This window comes from Lepidothrix coronata, unplaced genomic scaffold (genome assembly GCF_001604755.1).
Source record: "Lepidothrix coronata isolate B3197 unplaced genomic scaffold, Lepidothrix_coronata-1.0 Scaffold28, whole genome shotgun sequence".
Taxonomy (NCBI): Eukaryota; Metazoa; Chordata; class Aves; order Passeriformes; family Pipridae; genus Lepidothrix; species Lepidothrix coronata.
In genome coordinates, this window is record NW_016690208.1 from 3,398,081 (window position 1) to 3,414,766 (window position 16,686).

At 46.6% G+C, this 16,686-nt stretch overlaps 3 protein-coding genes across 8 annotated transcripts in view; all 3 read right to left on the reverse strand.

The window, feature by feature from the left end:
• Nucleotides 1-5,969, reverse strand: part of GBGT1 (globoside alpha-1,3-N-acetylgalactosaminyltransferase 1) — a 9,047-nt gene extending 3,078 nt beyond the window's left edge. The window contains exons 1-5 of one of the 4 annotated variants that reach the window (XM_017809905.1): nt 5,625-5,969; nt 3,224-3,331; nt 2,395-2,457; nt 1,569-1,619; nt 1,435-1,470 (exon numbers count right to left, since the gene is read on the reverse strand). In XM_017809905.1, coding sequence (XP_017665394.1) covers nt 1,435-1,470; nt 1,569-1,619; nt 2,395-2,457; nt 3,224-3,324 — 251 coding nt within the window. In that variant the 5' untranslated portion in view covers nt 3,325-3,331; nt 5,625-5,969. Of the gene's footprint in view, nt 1-1,434; nt 1,471-1,568; nt 1,620-2,394; nt 2,458-3,223; nt 3,332-3,635; nt 3,665-5,561 lie in introns of those variants that run through there. The other 3 variants (XM_017809904.1, XM_017809906.1, XM_017809907.1) reach the window with 3 other exon arrangements.
• An 859-nt stretch (nt 5,970-6,828) lies between these two features.
• On the reverse strand, nt 6,829-9,608 carry SURF6 (surfeit 6). Of its 2 annotated transcripts, XM_017809990.1 has the most exons (5): nt 9,450-9,608; nt 8,833-9,048; nt 8,132-8,223; nt 7,014-7,701; nt 6,829-6,948 (listed from the first exon to the last, which is right to left on the reverse strand). In XM_017809990.1, exons 1-4 carry the CDS (start codon nt 9,541-9,543, stop codon nt 7,030-7,032), a joined length of 1,074 nt encoding a protein of 357 aa, XP_017665479.1. In that variant the 5' UTR covers nt 9,544-9,608; the 3' UTR covers nt 6,829-6,948; nt 7,014-7,029. The 2 variants fall into 2 exon arrangements, with proteins under 2 accessions (XP_017665479.1, XP_017665478.1); XM_017809989.1 differs by having other exon boundaries at nt 6,847-7,701.
• Nucleotides 9,609-10,115: 507 nt separating this feature from the next.
• Nucleotides 10,116-16,682, reverse strand: MED22 (mediator complex subunit 22). Of its 2 annotated transcripts, none has more exons than XM_017809994.1 (4): nt 16,516-16,682; nt 15,539-15,619; nt 15,045-15,253; nt 10,116-11,444 (listed from the first exon to the last, which is right to left on the reverse strand). In XM_017809994.1, the coding sequence occupies exons 1-4, from the start codon at nt 16,636-16,638 to the stop codon at nt 11,252-11,254; spliced, it is 606 nt and encodes a 201-aa protein (XP_017665483.1). In that variant the 5' UTR covers nt 16,639-16,682; the 3' UTR covers nt 10,116-11,251. The 2 variants fall into 2 exon arrangements, with proteins under 2 accessions (XP_017665483.1, XP_017665482.1); XM_017809993.1 differs by having other exon boundaries at nt 10,116-11,450.
• Nucleotides 16,683-16,686: the final 4 nt, after the last annotated feature.

Here is a 16,686-nt window from a genome sequence, read left to right on the forward strand (position 1 = left end):
GTAACAGAGTTAGGAAGAATCCTTAATCTCCTGTGAGGGTCGTGGAAATACTGAATACACATGCAGCAGAGTCTGATTATGCCCTATTACAGCAATGCAAGGCTGTTTCAACTCGCTGCTTTGCTTTCAGTGTTTTGTTCTTACCTTTTTGATTTTAAAACGAGATGTCATTATGACGTGCAATTTACCCCAGCCTGCTCCCGTTCGCCCCAGACCATGAGCTGTAGCCCTCTGCTAATGAAATTTGTCACCCAAGGCACGTGGCCACACGTGGAGGCTGCCAGTCTCCCATCTGACACACTCCCAAAGCAATAACAGCACCAGAACCAAACCAAGGGAGCTGTGGGGAGCAGCTTGCTGGCTCAGGCAGCAGATCTAATTAGATCTCCCAACCCAGATCTCATTCTTTCAGTCTGAGAGGGTACTAGAATAACAATTTGACTCCTTCCTGTAGCAATGACTGTGATTAAAAGATTAAATTATACAGGAAGAAGAATTTGGGTTGGAGAAAATGTAATAACTAACCTGTTCTCCTTATGGGTTAATTATCTTTTTTTGGATGGGGGGGGGGTGAAGAGAGAGAAGGAAAACTGCATGTTCGCTTCTCTAAGCAGAGCTTTTTAAATTTTAAGGGCTGCCCTGGGTTTCCCAGTGACTCATGGCCATGGTATCCCTCCTCTCAGTGCTGAATAGCCTCCAGAAGGCACAGAGCACTAAAAGCTACAAGATTCTCTCCTCATTTAGTCCAGTACATACTAGCTGATTTATCACATAAATTTATTCCAGTATGGAAGGGATAAATATTCAGGCCAAGCATATCCTGTTGAAACATCAAGGGGGAAAAAAATATATATATGTATGTACCAACAGGGTGTGTGTTTGTTAACATACAAAAGAATGTGGCTGCTGAAGGTGAACTGTTCGAGATAAGAGTGAGCCCAAAGGAGGCTGTAACAACCTGAGCTGCAGAGAGAGTTTGTCTAAGCCACTTCTTAGAGCTGCTGCCCCAAACCTTCTCTGTCTGCTTAAACTCACTGATTTGACTGCATCTCATAGAAATTTGTTTAAGCTGAAGCCACTGCTGAAGGTCAAACAAAGCACCTGCTTGATTTTGCCCTGAAATGGGTTCAAAGCTCTCCCACAGCTGGTTACACAGCTCCAGATCTCCCTATTACAGATCTCCCACCTCAAAAAAAGAGTTCCTGGCAGCAACCACACAGACTGTGTGTGTGTGTGCTAAGGTATTAATTGGGAATTAACAGGAAGTGTGTTAACAAGTGACTAAACTCAATGTTACAGCAGCACACACCCATATGGTTTGGATTCTCATGGAACAAGGTCCTTTTCAGCTTGTCCCAGGACTTTGGAACTGTGAGTGCTGCACAGTGCCCAAACCAAAGTCAGAAGAAATAAAGTTCAAACAAAGAAACTTACTTTGGCGCCAGCACTCTTGGCTGCTGATAAAATAATCTGTAAAAAGGAAGAAATATCCACTGAATAATACATGAATATGCCTGGAAGAGAGGAACAGCAGTTTAAAGGTCGGGAGATAAAAAGCCAGTACTTACTGGGGGAAAAGCTGGATTAGCTTCTCTTCTGTATATTGGAGTTTTATGGAGCTGCATGATGGGGTGGAAAAAGAAAGGGCTTGTTATGCTTTCCTAAAATATAAACCAGCTTCAGGACCTGCTGCTGCACTGACAGCTGTCCAAGTGCAGCTCCAGCTGCCGTGCACACTGCAGGGTTAGGCATCACCTGTACACACCTTCCAGGGCTGCCAGACAAGTGACAGTTTTGGAACAGAACACAAAACACAACAGGGGCAGAGAGATACTGGCAGCAATCCGAGCCTGTGGGTAAATCAGGGTTTAGGGCTCAAAATCCAGGGAAGCACAGGCACGTTGGGGACTGTCAGTGCTGGTCATGTGTGTGCTCCACTTCCCAAATAGCTGTTCCTGGTCACCTGGAGGGCTGAACTGTCTGAAATACATCACACTGCCAACAGCATCCAGAGAAATAAGCATCTGACTGGACACAATGGTTTATTGTGGCTTGAAATAACCAGGAATGCCTCTGTAAAACATCATCTTTTCTATTTGCACGGTTTTGTTTTTACAAGAACAGTAGGTCTTGGTAAGGGACATTAACCTGTTACTCCTGGTCCCTGTAACCCACCACAAACAAAGCCTCACTCAGGCTGTGCAAATCCAGAGCTGTCCTGTGGGGCAGGCAGGTCCAAACAGCACAGGTTGCATTGTTACCTTTCTGTTCTAAGACAGTGACTCATTATAGATTCATAAAATAAGGAACAAGTGACTTGTTAATCACTGCGTGTGCTGTCAGTGAGGAACCTGTGATCTGTGTTACTCAGTGCACACAAACCAGGGTACTTACAAGATCTCAGGGCAAGGAAGGTAGTAGGGAAGGTAGTGCACTTTTCCACTCCCAGCTGTAATCCTGGGAGAGCAGAGAAACATTTTAAGAGGTAATGTTGAAGGAAATATTCCTAGGATTTTCCAAGATGATCTGGGGCTCTGGCACAGATTTTGAAAGGTAGCTTTAGCCAGCTCCATATCTACTTTAATTAATAGTGTAGGATCTGGTGTGTTTAAATTTTAACATAATATGCTGCTGTTAAGGCATAAATGTAACTACACACAAGGTGAAAATGCAGCAAATTGAAACATGAGAAATATGGGATCATGAGTAATAATTTATAATCAATAATTTAATAATTCATAGAAATGCCTGATCTCAGATTCCCTTCAAACAATATTTGAGTTTGCTCAAGAGAATCCATAAGTCACAGTCATCAGAATACTCAAAGTTACAAAATCCCCAGTGTTTGAAAGCTGCAATGCTTGACAGCTACAAAGCTGTCCCTGGTGACACTGGAATGAGTTTGGACTGTTTGAAGAGACAGATAATCACCTCTGTTAAGGCCTGAACTGAAATGTAGCTGGAATATTCTGTACCTAAGCATTTGTTTGTGTGTCAGTACCATCCCGATTGAGACACAATTGCTCTTTTTGCTCTCTCCCTTGGAGCTTTCTCTCCCTAGTAGTGCTCCTTCATCTATTATACAAATTGCTGTTCTTTCTTACAGCTCTAACAGGGACTTCCCACAAAATGCACAGCCTGTGTTTTTCTGCCCCTGGGTGTTTTACCACAGCATATAGACAGGGGGTTTTAAATATGCCCAGGCTGGCCAGCAAATGCTTACCAGATAACTGCAGTAACAACAATCAGACAGACAAGAGATCCCACCACTTTCCTGGAAATCAGGAAAGAGTAGAAGGAAGGGCAACTTCTGGCTTCCACCATTTTCAATCTGCAGAGATAGAAAAGCAAGGGGGGTTGGCTGTAAGTATCTGAGAGGAATCAATTATGTTCTCAGAGGAGGATGAAGCTTTTCAAGCACTTTCTGTTTCAGTCTTTCTGAAATCAGGAGCACAGAAGGAGCCAGACTGTAAGAACCAGGACATTTAGTCACTGAGGCAGCACCTGTGAACTGTCTGATAAACCTCTCTAACCCCAGGTGTAGTGCATGAGGGGCCTTTCTGATTTGATTACAATTTCTGTAGATTCCATTTTTTCAGCTGAGGCACACACCCTTTGCAATGTAATCAACTCACCCGCTCCAGTCCCATCAGAGAGCCAATACAGTTATCACCTGAGCTGATAAACCCCACCTTTCACAGAAAATAGCTGCCAGAGACACTCCCTGCAAAGGAGTAAGAAAGGTAAATTGAGGTGTGATACCAGCAAATAAACATTACACAATCCTAACGTATGTTGGGTAATATTTCTCTGCAAGTCAGAGAAATTATTTCCTTTTTAACAGCCATAAAAATTAACTTCCCCAAGCTCAGCTGTCTTACCTTAAAAGCTCAAATCAATCCCTTTTCTGTTCACAGGGAAGCAAAGGTGCCCACAGTGTGAAGCATGTGTGACAAACACACAAAGCCTTTGCAGGGGTCCTCCAAAGGGGCTTGTTACAAGCACATTAATTGCCATTACATTCATTATTACCTTCAGAGGGGACAGAAATAGGGAGCTGAGGATAAGGCTTGGCACCCATTCGCAGCATCCTGTGGGGCTTTCCAGGCTGGCTGGAAGGACCAAAAGCAGGCTCCAGTTAGAGGAAAACACTTTCCTCTGTGATTGGAACCTGGGGGGAAAGAAAAAAGCTGTTTGTCAGGCTTCTATTTATAGAGTCAGTAGCATTTATGTCAGTGGGAGTAAGTGGTATATGGTGCTTCTTGGAGGATGCTGAAGTAACCACAGAAATCATTACTGTCCTGGCCCTTGGTAAGGCATAAACCAGTGCCAGTGGATCTGAAAAGGCAGAGGTGATTTTCCTGCTATAATTTCTCTGCTCATAAAAAGAAAAATGGCAGAAGTTCTTTAATTTGCTTTACTATGCTGTACAGAAATCCTCTCTGGTGCTTCTTCCTCACTCTCCTGTCAGGCAATCTAATTATCTTTTGCCAAGAAGCATCGCAAAATCCTATTAAAAAATAATAATTAATTAATTAATTAAATATCTTAAGGCCTTCCACCAGTTAAAGCCTTCATGGATTCCTGCTGAGCAGTTCTGGATTCTTGCCTAAAAATGCTGCAGATCCACAGAAGTAGAATGATGTGCAAACAGCCTTCCCCTTCTAGCTGTTATTCCATGGTTTCCCCAGCTTCAAACAGTTGTTTTTTCAACCATTCTTTGAGAGCTGGTCAGACACAGGGCAGGTGCTGGTGCTGTCCTGCCCTTCTCAGCAGCAGGCTTCCAAATTCCAACCAGGATCTCACTCACTGCAGTTTAGGTCTGTGCCTGTTTATGGCAGTGATCACACACCTGCAGACCCCCCTTCCCATACCTGAAGGCTCTGATGTTTCCTTCCCTCTTCTGCTCTGTGAGCTCCTTCAATCTTTCTTTGTAGTCTCCTAACTGCAAGATCCAGGATCTGTCAGTTCTGACTGGACTCTCTCTAATCAGCCCATTCTCCTGAAATCTGGTGCCAAAACAGCCCAAATTCTCTTTCTGAGCCCTCACCAATATTAAGTAAAGCTGGATTGTCCCACAAAACTGAAATGCTGTCACAGTTCATACACTCCTATATGAGGACAAGTAACCCATGTATTTTGAGTTATTGCATCATTAGGAGCAGAGCTGATGTCTTCTCCCTTTGCCTCAGTTTCTGTGTTACAAACCTGCAAAAATGCTGGAGCCAGATGAGACTGGAACATCTTCCTGCATCTAAAACCATCTCGCTGACATTTACCTCAACTGATTTACAGCCCCAGAGTTCACCATGAATGCAAATAAAAATGAAATGGATGTGGTTGCAGCTGATAACAGAATCTCCAGTTAAAAACAAAACACAGCTAAAGCATTTTTAATAGTTACTCAGGTTCCTCAAATTTGTTCAGAGAGTTCTTTTAAAGTGGATATGGTTGAAAGTAGCTCTGTTACTCCCAAATGAACTTACTTGACCTCCCAGAACAAAGCACTACTTTATCTTCAAGCCCTGCCTTGGAAAGCATTCTGGACTGCAGATAAATACCTCACTTGTAGACCACTCCGTGCAAAATGTTCTTTGCAGATCGACTATTTCAGATTTCCAAACCTGTATTTCAGATTCCTAGAACTGAAGTGGCGAGCTGTGAGTGCAGCGTCGTCCAGAACGTGGAGAAAGAGAAGATATCCACGGGAAGGGCTCCATCTTTGCCGAGGAAGAGGTTTCCTTGCTGGACTTTGGTATTAAACAAGCTGCCTTTGGCTCCCGTGACACAGGCGTGTTCAGTCACACCTGAGGCTTGAACACGGACCTCGGCACAAATCCACTGCTTGGGTTTCTCACTTTTCAGAGTCTCATATTACAGGTGCACCACCAGGCGTTAACTGTACTCTGGCAGGGATCCAGCTGGGAAGCACTGCCCAGCCTGCGTTTCGCTCCCAGCACATTTGTCGGAGCTTTATTGATAAGGCAAAAAAAAAAAAAACTTATTTCAATGCTGCTAAGAGAAAATTCTGTTGGGCTCAGTCTGTAACATCACTGACCTTAGAACAAACTTCAGGTTACACCAGCCAGGATCAGGACACCTGCAAGATTTGACTCCTCTCAGAGCAGTGGCTTTGTCTTCCGGACTGTTCCCACCAATCTCCTCCACGCTGAATTGCAGCAGCTGAGCTGTACTTTCTCCCTTGACCTGGGCAAACAGCTGCTCAAGTTTACACCTGTATTTCTGCATAAAGTTGATAGTGATGAAATAGTTTTACTTTACCTAAATCCAGCTGCTGCTCCCTTGTGTCAGAAGATTGTGCAGAGGCTACTTATTTTCTGCCTTTGACAATAGAACTATATGAACAATTCTCTGTGTTCCTTTTAAAGGCTTCTGAAATCAAACTATCAGCAATATTTAAATTTTGCTAAAGATGCAAGATCTTCCTCTCCCTTTCATTAGCTCCCAAAAGGAAAGAACTGCCTTCTCTTGAGAACAAAGCCTGCATCTCAAACTCATATTGCACTCGGGCTCTTGCTGGAATTTCTTAGAGGTCCCAAGTATGAAATGAATGATTACAAAGCTGCTAAAAAGGTATTTCACCCAAACATGAAAACCTCAAGGCAGCTCCTAATCCATACAAACCACAAGCATCTTGTTTGCTCTATGCACTCCTTTTCCTTTATTTTTGCCCCTCTGAATCCCATCGATCCCAGGGGTTCCCTTGGTGGCACCCACGGCACGAGGGACACACCCTACAGCACATCAGGAGTGACAGCAACCAGCATTTCCTCTTTAGGAAAGTAATAATAATTCTTATTATTAACCAGCCAGAAGGTGTTTCCTTGGGATAGAAAACTTTATTAACAAACACACATGGTTTTTTTTTCCCTGTGATGAAGCTGGGAAGCCGTGGCAGTGCCTGCCCCACAGCCTGATGTCCCCAGGCACTGCCTCCCCCAGGACAGTGGCACACAAGAGGGACAGTCCGCCCTGGAATCTGGGCTGCCAGGACCAGCTGCCTCCCTCTCACGTTAACCCAGCTTTTTTCAAGTCCTCTGGCAGAATCCGGCCTTTCTTCCTGGCCCTGGCTTTCTTCTTCTCCATCCTCTCCTTCTTCTTCTTCTGGATGTTCTTCTGCCGCTTGTCCTGCCGCTGCTGCATCTTTTCCACCACCCTTATTGTCCGCTGCTCCCACTGCCTTTTGCGCTGTGCTTTGCGCTTCTCCTTGCGCTTCAGAGCTTCTTTCAGCCGCTCCTCGTTGTCACGGATCTTCACACCTTCCGCCTTATAGAGAGCATTTGTCCATTTTATCTTGGTCTCCAGCTCCCGAGCTTTCTTCTCATCCTTATCCTTGAGTTCCTCCAGCTTATTCTTCCTCGTCTCCAGCCTGCTCAGCAGCTGCTTGTAGTTCCTGCCCGTCAGAGGAGTGATATTGCCTTTCACTGCTTTCCTCTTCTCCTTCTTCTTCTGGATCTTGTTCAGCTCGTTTTCTTCATGGACTTCAACTCTGTTAAAGACAATCTCAGCTCTGCTCTCCTCCTTTTTGTTTTCTGGCTCTACTGGTACCTCCTTAGTTTCTTTCTTCTCCATTTTTGCCTTCATCTTCAACTCCTTTCTTCGGCGCTTCTTTCTCTCTCTCTCATATTTCCTTCGCTGCCTCTTCTCCAGGACTGCAGGGGTTAATTCTTTGGCATTATCCTAAGAAGAAGAATGGACATGAATGAGCCCTAAAGGGATAAAAGCAGAGTTGAAAGTGGGCTGTCCTGATTTCAAACTTCCCCTAAGAAGCACACCAACTGTGACAAGGAGCTCAGCTGTTAGAGACACTAAACACAGCACAGGCATTTCAAACCCTTCACTCTCTCCCAACAGCCTGTAGCTGTTCCCCTTCAGTGCTTTGCTTTTTCCTGAAAATCACCAGAGGCATGTTCTCCTCCAAGCCTGGCCCCACCTCTTCTCATGTGTTTTTTCCACAGAACACACAGAGGTCTCTCAGCAATACCTACTGGCAATTCCTTAGGAGACAGAAACAGCTCCAACCCTGAGCCTTGTGAGATCCTCTCCCCACATCCCCTGGGAGGCTGAGGAGAATTTATAGTGCAGAAATACATATTAAAAGTTCTCCTACTTGTCCAGAAGCTTTTTTAATCTTCTCGTGCAGTCTCTGACGCAAGAGATTGATTGCAGAAACAGAAGGGGAACTCAGTTCACTTTTACTCCCTGAAAATGAGAGGAAGAAAATAAAACTACTTAAAAGACAGCACCAGCTAAACAGAAGCACTTTCTATGGCTGTGGGAAAAGCTCCGGGAACTCTTGAGATGCTGTGAATGGAACGGAAAATCTGAACAAACCAAGAGTTTCTATTTCATTGGTTTCTTTAGAATTCTCCCTTTTCCATCCATATTATCATTCAACACTGCCAGCAAGTGGCCTGGCATGCCCTGGGGCTGCCTGGCAAGTACCAAGCTTGTGGAAACAGAGACGCTCAGGACATCTTTTCTCTGTGATCTGGCTTTTCAGAGTCCTAATAGAAAACTGACCTGGCAGGACAGGGATTGTATCCATGCATAATTCCCAAAGTTACACAAATACATTAAAAAGTCTGCATTTCAGTTTAAACACCGTTTCTAGAGAGCCACCCAGTGGTGATGGCACAAATTTGTGTCCATAGGCAAAAGCTTTCAGGGCACGTGGAATAAGTTAAGATGTTCTCAATTCAGCTGAATTTCTTCAAGGCTTTCCAAACTAGACATGTGTGAAGCAACTGAAAAGCAGCCACCTCAGCCCAGGTCACTTTAAACAGATCATGGCAATGCTGGAATTCTTACCTGTGGCCAAACTCTCATTCCTATTCTGTGTAACACCCTGTGGAGAGGATTTGCTGGTTTGAGGGGCTGCTTTCTGTCCTGGAGTAGATTTACTGGTGTTAGAAACCACTTGTTTGACTGAAGGTGCATTCTTCTTCTCAGCTTGCTTCCTCAGTTTCTTTCTCTTCTGTTTCTTGGGCTGTCTGCCAGCATCCTCGGGCTGGCCTGGCTTAGGCACTAGAAGGCAAAAACAAATCACACAAAACAGGACAATGCTACTTTCTCACTCATAAGATTCAGCTATTACTGAAGATTAAAGTTTCAGCATTGCAATGGCATATCGTAATGTTCAAAAATCACACATTTTAGGATTTATTTAAATAGACCAAACATGCTTGCACACTTCAGTATAAGCCCAGCTCTCCCACATCCATCACCACAATGAATGGAGAGCGCCGATTTCCAGAGCTCCCAGTGCAACGTGCTCAACGAGTTTCAGCAGAGATTGTTTTATTCTTACAAAAGGGCACAAAGCCACTGCCCGGGGGCCAAGCACCCCGTGGCCATTAGGCTGTCGCGCCCAGACTCCCACAAAGCTGCCGGAGAGGGCAGAAGCCGAAGGGTTACAGCTCCATTACCAAATTTCCTCTTCCGCGACTCCGGGGGGTGCTGCGCGCTGACCCTCCTGGCCAAGCCCTGCAAGTAGGAGTCCTGGGCGGCCAGGCTGGCCATTGTGGCCGCGGGGTGGCCCTGCCAGCTCGTTGCCGGGTCCCAGAGGCGCTGCCCCCTCCTCGTGGATCCCCGCAGGAAGTGATGGATGGAAGCGCGCCGGCCGGGAAGTGACGGCAGCGCCGGGCGCGCTGGGAGCGGCGGCAGCGGCCGGGGCTGGAGCCGCCTCCGCTGGAATTGCCGCGGGCACCGCCGGGCACCGCCAGGACCGAGGGCTCCGCGGAGCCTCGGGGTCCCTCCGCCACACCGGGCGTGCTTGGGCCTCTCCTGGACTCAGGCCTCGTCCTTCCAGCATCACCCCGGAGGTCCCGCAGGCTGCCTGCGCTTCGCCCCTAACCTCAGATGTGGAGCTCCCAAACCCTTACTTGGGTTGGAGGACACACAAGTGCACGGGTTGAGGCCCCCAGAGCACGGTCGGGTTTAGTGATGGTTTCTGCAGCCCCCAAACGGGAACGCCTGCACGGAGCAGGGTTTTCTTCCCAGCCCGCGGGGGAACACTTGTCCCATTCCATGTGCACACTCACGTTGTCACACTTCCACAAAGCCTCGTGGCTGAAAACACACGCCTTAAAAACTATACAAAACAGCCAAGTTTTATTAAATCACCTAATTACAAAAATAAATGGAATGGAAGAAAAAAGAAACCAAAAAATCATAGCAAAATTCACATCCTAGGAAAGGAGACATTACAGCAGAACGCCGGGGAAGATCAGCAGGTTGTTGGAATGCACCGGTGGCTCTGCAGGGCCCGTGACACTGAGCTGTGGTGATCATGTTCCAGTGCAGTGACATCTCCCCTTCAGCTGCACAGCTTGAGCCACCACAAAGGGGAAGGGCAGATGATGTCCTGAGCTGCTGAACAGCTGCAGAACAAGCACCAAACGTTTCTTTGGAAGGAAACTGAGAGTAACCGAGTATCCCTCACTGCTCCCAACACCCCAGTCATCTCAGGATCTTTTTATCAGGCAAAACTGAAAGCCAACATAAACAGTAGCTTCATGTTAGCTCAGACTGTGTTAGCAGAAATTCCTGTGTAAACACTGAAGAAGGAATCGACTAAAGCTGCTTCTATTTGTGGCTTTGAGCAAGTGGCATCGTAGATCCCTCAGTCTGGTCCCTGTTCCTCTTCACAGGGGGAACACTGCTCTTCCACAAAGGTCTCCTGAGATCCTCCTCCCAAATCAAGAATTCAAGTTTGTGAAGCACTTTGACAGTGAAGACTGTTACGTAAAAATACTATAAGACTCTTTAAATTAGACCAGAGGTTGTCAGATGCCATCCTGAGAGAGCTTTAAAGCAGCCAGAATGTCAATAACTTAGGGAGGCAGAGTAAAAACCCCAAAACACTCACTGCCCCCACGTTTGGCTCAAGTTATTCCACTCCCAACACTCCAGCATGTACTTACTGAGATTCACACGGAAACAAACTGGACTTCTAAAGAACTCTACACGTAACTATCACGTAAAAGCAAACCTGACTCTAGTTTGTTAGAACAATCTGCTTTGTGTCTATTTATCTCTATCTCTTAAGGGAGAGGAACACTCATGGCAATGTCCTGGTGGGGAGGAAGCACTGCAGCCATCCTGAGGGCAGAAACCTGCCAGCACAGCTCCAGTGCCTTCTCCCGACAGCAGGAGACGCTCAGTAGTACAGCAGGTGGAAGACTTCCAGCAGCGCGGGGCCGGTGGGAGGAGCACGCTCGGATCCTCTTCAGGAATGCTCGGCGGGGCCCGCCCCGTGCCCGTTCACGTGAGGATGCGACGGGGTCGAACTCTGGGAGGGAGCAACGCTCGGCTCTGCTGTGGCAGCTGCCAGAGGCATCGAGAGGCTCTCGGGGGACAGCGTGGCAAAGTCTTGTCTCCAGTAGGCTTCGCACAGCGGGAGATCATTGCTGTCACACAGACTGTAGCTTTCCAGAACAAACAACCCCAGTGAGGAGGGAGCAGGTGCGGTGACAGAGGAGGGGAGGGACAGGAAGGGTGGGGGGAGCAAGACAGAAGCAAAGCATTAAGAAAATGGCAAAAAAAAATGCTGGATGTAAGGTCTGTGTTCACGAATTCATCACAAGCCGTGTGACACCGGCCTTCCCTAAGGCACCCCTGAAAGGCTGGTCCTGAACCTCATGGGCCTGGTGGGGACTGGAGCAATTTCAGACATAGAACTGGTGCTACAAACTGAAACGGAGGCTCAATTCTCATCCAGACACTCCAAGTCCCTGGAAAATGTTCTGGCACCCCCAAATACGGGAGTTCTGCTACTGATCCAAGTGAGACATGAACCTCACCCAGAATTATTTTACTCAGAATTAGATCACAACCTATGTGAGGAAAAAAAGTATCAATCCTGCTCTATATTTCAGTTCAGCAAAAAAGCTACAATGGTTTTGGGGCCTGTCCCTGTCTAGATAAAGAAGAAACCTATTTGCACCCTTGCCCTTTCAAAAAAGTGCTCCACAGTTTGGGTCTTCTATTGAAGCTTCTCAGCCTGATTATAAAGTAGTGACAGCTCCTGCCTTTTCCCAAAGAGCCTGAGCTAATAGTGCTTCTAAAAGCAGCTAGCTGGATTCCAACACTGTAGGATAGAGCTGGATGAACCAGCAGCGTGGGAATGTAGTGTTTTTAAACTGGCTAATTCTTGCCTGTGCTCTGAGGAAAACACAATGTGGAAGGGCCAAAACTAAAAAGAAACATGGAATAAAACTGGAACAAAATCAACACGAATCCCACAGAGAAGAAGGAGCTGCACACAGAAGAGACACCCAAGACAAAGTGAGTGCTGGAGCAGAAAGCAGCTTGCATTCAGAGAAAAACAAACCCAATGGGTCAAGTGATTTTGTTGTTGCAGCTTTATTTACATTTGTAATGTATGGACTGATGCTTAGGGAAATAATTTTAAGTGTAGAATATGAGACAGTTCAAATTGCACAAACATGAAACGTGAGATCTAACCCCACACTCGAGACAGCTCCTGTGATCTCTGAGGAGGGAGCAATGGAACACAAATGCAGGTTTGGGGGTTAGGATGAGAGAAGGCAAGCTGGACCTGGAGTTACCACTTTGAGGAACAAGCACACAAAGCACTAGTTGCAAGCTGAGCTTTTTTCTGGCAGCATCACCCAGCTGGCTTTGCAGAAGTGAGAAGGGAGTGGATACAGGTTTTATATCTGGGACCTCTGCAAAATCCCTTGGAAGATCAGCCCTAAACACACAGTGAAGCTGAGTTCAGTTAACAAAGACCTTCATGACTGAACCAGAACTACAACTCCTGTTCTGTCATAGACCTCAGGCCTTGATTTCCAAGGAGATCCTGGCCACAGCATCCAGCACATCATGGCAGGGGAGTTACTAACAAAATCTTAGGTGTGCCAGAAGCAAAACTGTTTCTCCTGCTGGCCCAGCTAGAACAGTTCTAAAAGTCTAAGCTCCACCTCTCAGGTAACACTCCTCAAAAGTCAGGGTCAGTGAGCAGCTCTGCACAGGCCCCAGAGCACTGGCCAGCCTGCTCCCTATCCTGGGAGGGTTCCTCAGTGCCTGGAAGGATCTTCACTACTCCCCTGAGGCACCCACCACTCTGTGTGCAGAGGGACAGCTCTAGGAAGCTACCTGGACACAGGGCAGGAAAGCAAAGATTCCTTCAGAACTATCTCCTGGGTTTTATTTTCAAGGACCTGCATTTGGGCCTCACCAAAACACCCACGTGCACATAAAAGGCCTGGCAAACACCTGACCCTAAAACTGAGATGCACCCCAGGGCTCCCAGGATGGAATTCCCCTTTGGAGGCAAACTGACTGTTCCATTTACAGCCACTGAAACACGACTGTGACATAACAGAAACTCTTTTTGCCATCATTAAACAATCAGGTTTCATTAAAAGTATTGCAGTACCCTAATTATAAAAGGATTTTGAATAAATCACTGTTTCTGTATTTACACAGACACAGTTTCTTTGGTGCAGAAAAAGACAGGAAAGAGCACAGGAAGGGAGGAAGTGCTAAAAGCAAATGACCAAGTGCTACGTGGCAACAGGTGTCAGATCACAGCTCTGCAGAGTTGCCAGGTTTCCTCACCTCATGACCAATAAGAAAGAGCACACAGGCAAATCCATCTGATGTACATCAACACTTGTGCTTCCCTGTTAGTTCTGTCAGGAAAGGTTGCTTCACTTGGCACCTGGTGCCAGGCAGGTGAACAGACCGTGCCAGCACGGTCAGAACCCCTCAGTCCAGAAGTGACTGACACACAGCAGTGGCAGCCTGGGGACAGGCTGAGGGAGCACATCTGGCACATGTGGGGCACTATCACCCCACACCACATCCCTCTGGACACAGCTCACTGCTATGTGTGTGCAGCCCATGTCATGGATCTATCAGCACCTGGACAAGTGCTTGGGTTTGTGACCACCTCTCTTCATTTCTGAGATGTTTCTAGGATTGCTTTGACAATCCCCCCTCAAAAAACTGAAAAAAAGTTTGAAAAACAAATCTAAACTTTTGCCTCTAAGCTATGTCATATTAATATCTGCTTATTTTTGAAATATATATATATTATTCATAAAAAATGGCCTTACTTTCAAAGATATTGACCAATTAGGGGTTTAGTTGACTTAACTGGGTTATAGGCATTCAGCATTTTTAGGAAAAAAAGGAAAAGGCAAACATAGAAAATCTGGTCATTAAAATTTTAAATAAGATTTTTAAAAGTTAAGTTTCTGTTTAAAAGTCTTAGCATTATTGCACTGACTTCACTTAGCTTGGACAGTGCAGCCAAAATAACCAGGTTTGCATTTTTTTCCTCCTGCTTTCATTTCCTGCATCATCAACTAGAAGTGCTGGAGTGCATACCAAAAAAAATAAAAAATAAAGTGTCTGAATTCTCTGAAGTCTGTTTTTCCTAAGTAACAGGCTTTAAAAAAATATTAAAAATCCTACAGACAAATCAGTAATAAGTCATTATTCCTTAGGAAAATCCTATCACAATACTTCATGATTCCATGAGACTGAGCAAGTTTTTTTTGCTCCTTTCAAATGTTCACCCCAGCAGGACTGGAGGCAGCTGGGGACAGTGGACTATGAGGGGGAAGGCACAACATGTGACCAGGTCACTTGTGAAAGGACTCACCACCGAGGTGTGGTGCAATCTAATATCAGGACCCAGCTCAACAAGCTGGTCTCTGTAGGGAGAGAGCCAGAGGCTCCTTCAGAGGGATTTCCCCCAAGGAAATTCATCTCCTTTCCTAATAATTCCAACAGAAGCCTAAGAAAATTATCTGTCAGACCTAGGATGCTGTGAATATCTCCTTCACCAGGACATTTATACCTTGTAGGGTATCTACAAGGAAAAGGCAGTTGCTTTAGTTGCAGAAAAAGAATTTGACCTAATTAAAACCAGGAGTAAAAATTGCTGGGGGGGAACATTCTCCACACCTATACTCTACTTGCTTGTCTGCACTAACTACCCCAAAAGGGCTGGAGTCGTAAGGCAGAGTCCACTGCCCTATTTGTACCTGGAAGAGTAATATTCTTCTTCTAGCTCGTACAGGTCAATGGAGATCTCATCCCTCAGGGCAATCAGCTTCTTGTCACACTCCTCCTGCAAACTCCTCAGCTGCTGGTTGCGCTGGTTGATGGCTTCGTTCACAGAGGGGAAGTCGTTGAGGATCAAGAACTGCTTCAGGTCAGACACGAGTTTCATCAGGGACTCGCCAGCTCGGACCTGTGGCAGGGAAAAAACCACAGATCAAAACAAGGCTTTGGTCCAGCTCCAACACAAGATCTCCCAAGCTGCTCCTCCAGCAGGATGAAGTAAAAACTCCTACATTACATAGGGATTCTCACAGAAGCCTGTAGCTGACAAGCCACCCAGCCTTCCCCAGCCACCCCAAATACCAGTTACTGCCCCAGCAGCAGTTCTTGTGGGAGATACTAAGATCCACCAGTGAACCCAACAGCACCTGGAGGACGTGCTGCCCACAGACCTGAACAGCTCAGTGCTACTCACAATGTTTGCAGCTCTGACGTGCATCTCATAGTTATCTTGCTCACCCTGGGTTGCTCGAGAGACTTGAGTTTCGTCCTCAATCTAAAGGAATAAAAAGTACACATATCCACCTTTACATATTTAAAATCCAGACAGACAATTACTATGTTATAAGGCATCATATATGGGAATATATGTGAATATGTGTGAATTTCATATACAGGTGAAATGTATATGTGAAAAATATATGTGTATGGGAAATTCACATCTCTAGATGAATTTCAGTTCAATTCACATCTGGAACTGCTGGGGCACCTCTGGACTTTACAGCACCCACGTATCATCTTTGCTGTCCTCCCCTCTTGCTTCTGCAGTTCTCCCCCGTTCAGGAACATCACAGGATGGTCAGGAGCAGCCAGGGAGGGCTGACTGCTGTCTGCCCTGGGGAAGGGACCCTCTTCCCTCTTGGAGGAACCAGGAGAAACAGGACTGGAGCACCTCCCCTATGGAGACAGGCTGGGAAAGTTGGGGCTGTTCAGCCTGGAGAAGAGAAGGTTGCATGGAGACCTCACAGCCCCTTTCAAGTATCTGAAGGGGCTACAAGGAAGCCAGAGAGAGACTCTTTGTCAGGAATTGTAGTGACAGGACAAGGAATAATGGATACAAATTGAAAAAGGGGGAATTTAGGTTAGATATTGGGAAGAGATTCTTCCCTGTGAGGGTGGTGAGGCCCTGGCACAGGTTGCCCAGAGAAGCTGTGGCTGCCCCATCCCTGGAAGTGTCCAAGGCCAGGTTGGACGGGGCTTGGAGCAACCTGGGAGAGGTGTCTCTGCCCATGGCAGGGGGTGGGACTGGATGACCTTTAAAGTCCCTTCCAACCCCGTAATATGATTCTCTGAGTCTGTGTCCCCTCACGGGCTTTGCTCTCCCCTCACAGCTCTCCCCCGCCTCAGAACCCAGCCCCATCCTTCTCCCCTCAGGAGCCGGGGGGTGCCCACCTTGGCCGTCTTGATGATCTCGGTGAAGTTGTCCATGATGGACTTGACATCGTCCTTGAGGCGCTTGTTGTAGGACTGCAGCAGGGTCTCCTTGCTCTGGGGCAGCACCCGAGACTGCGCCATGGCCGCACCTTCCTCACGGCCCGGCCCCGCCCTCCTCTCGCGAGACCT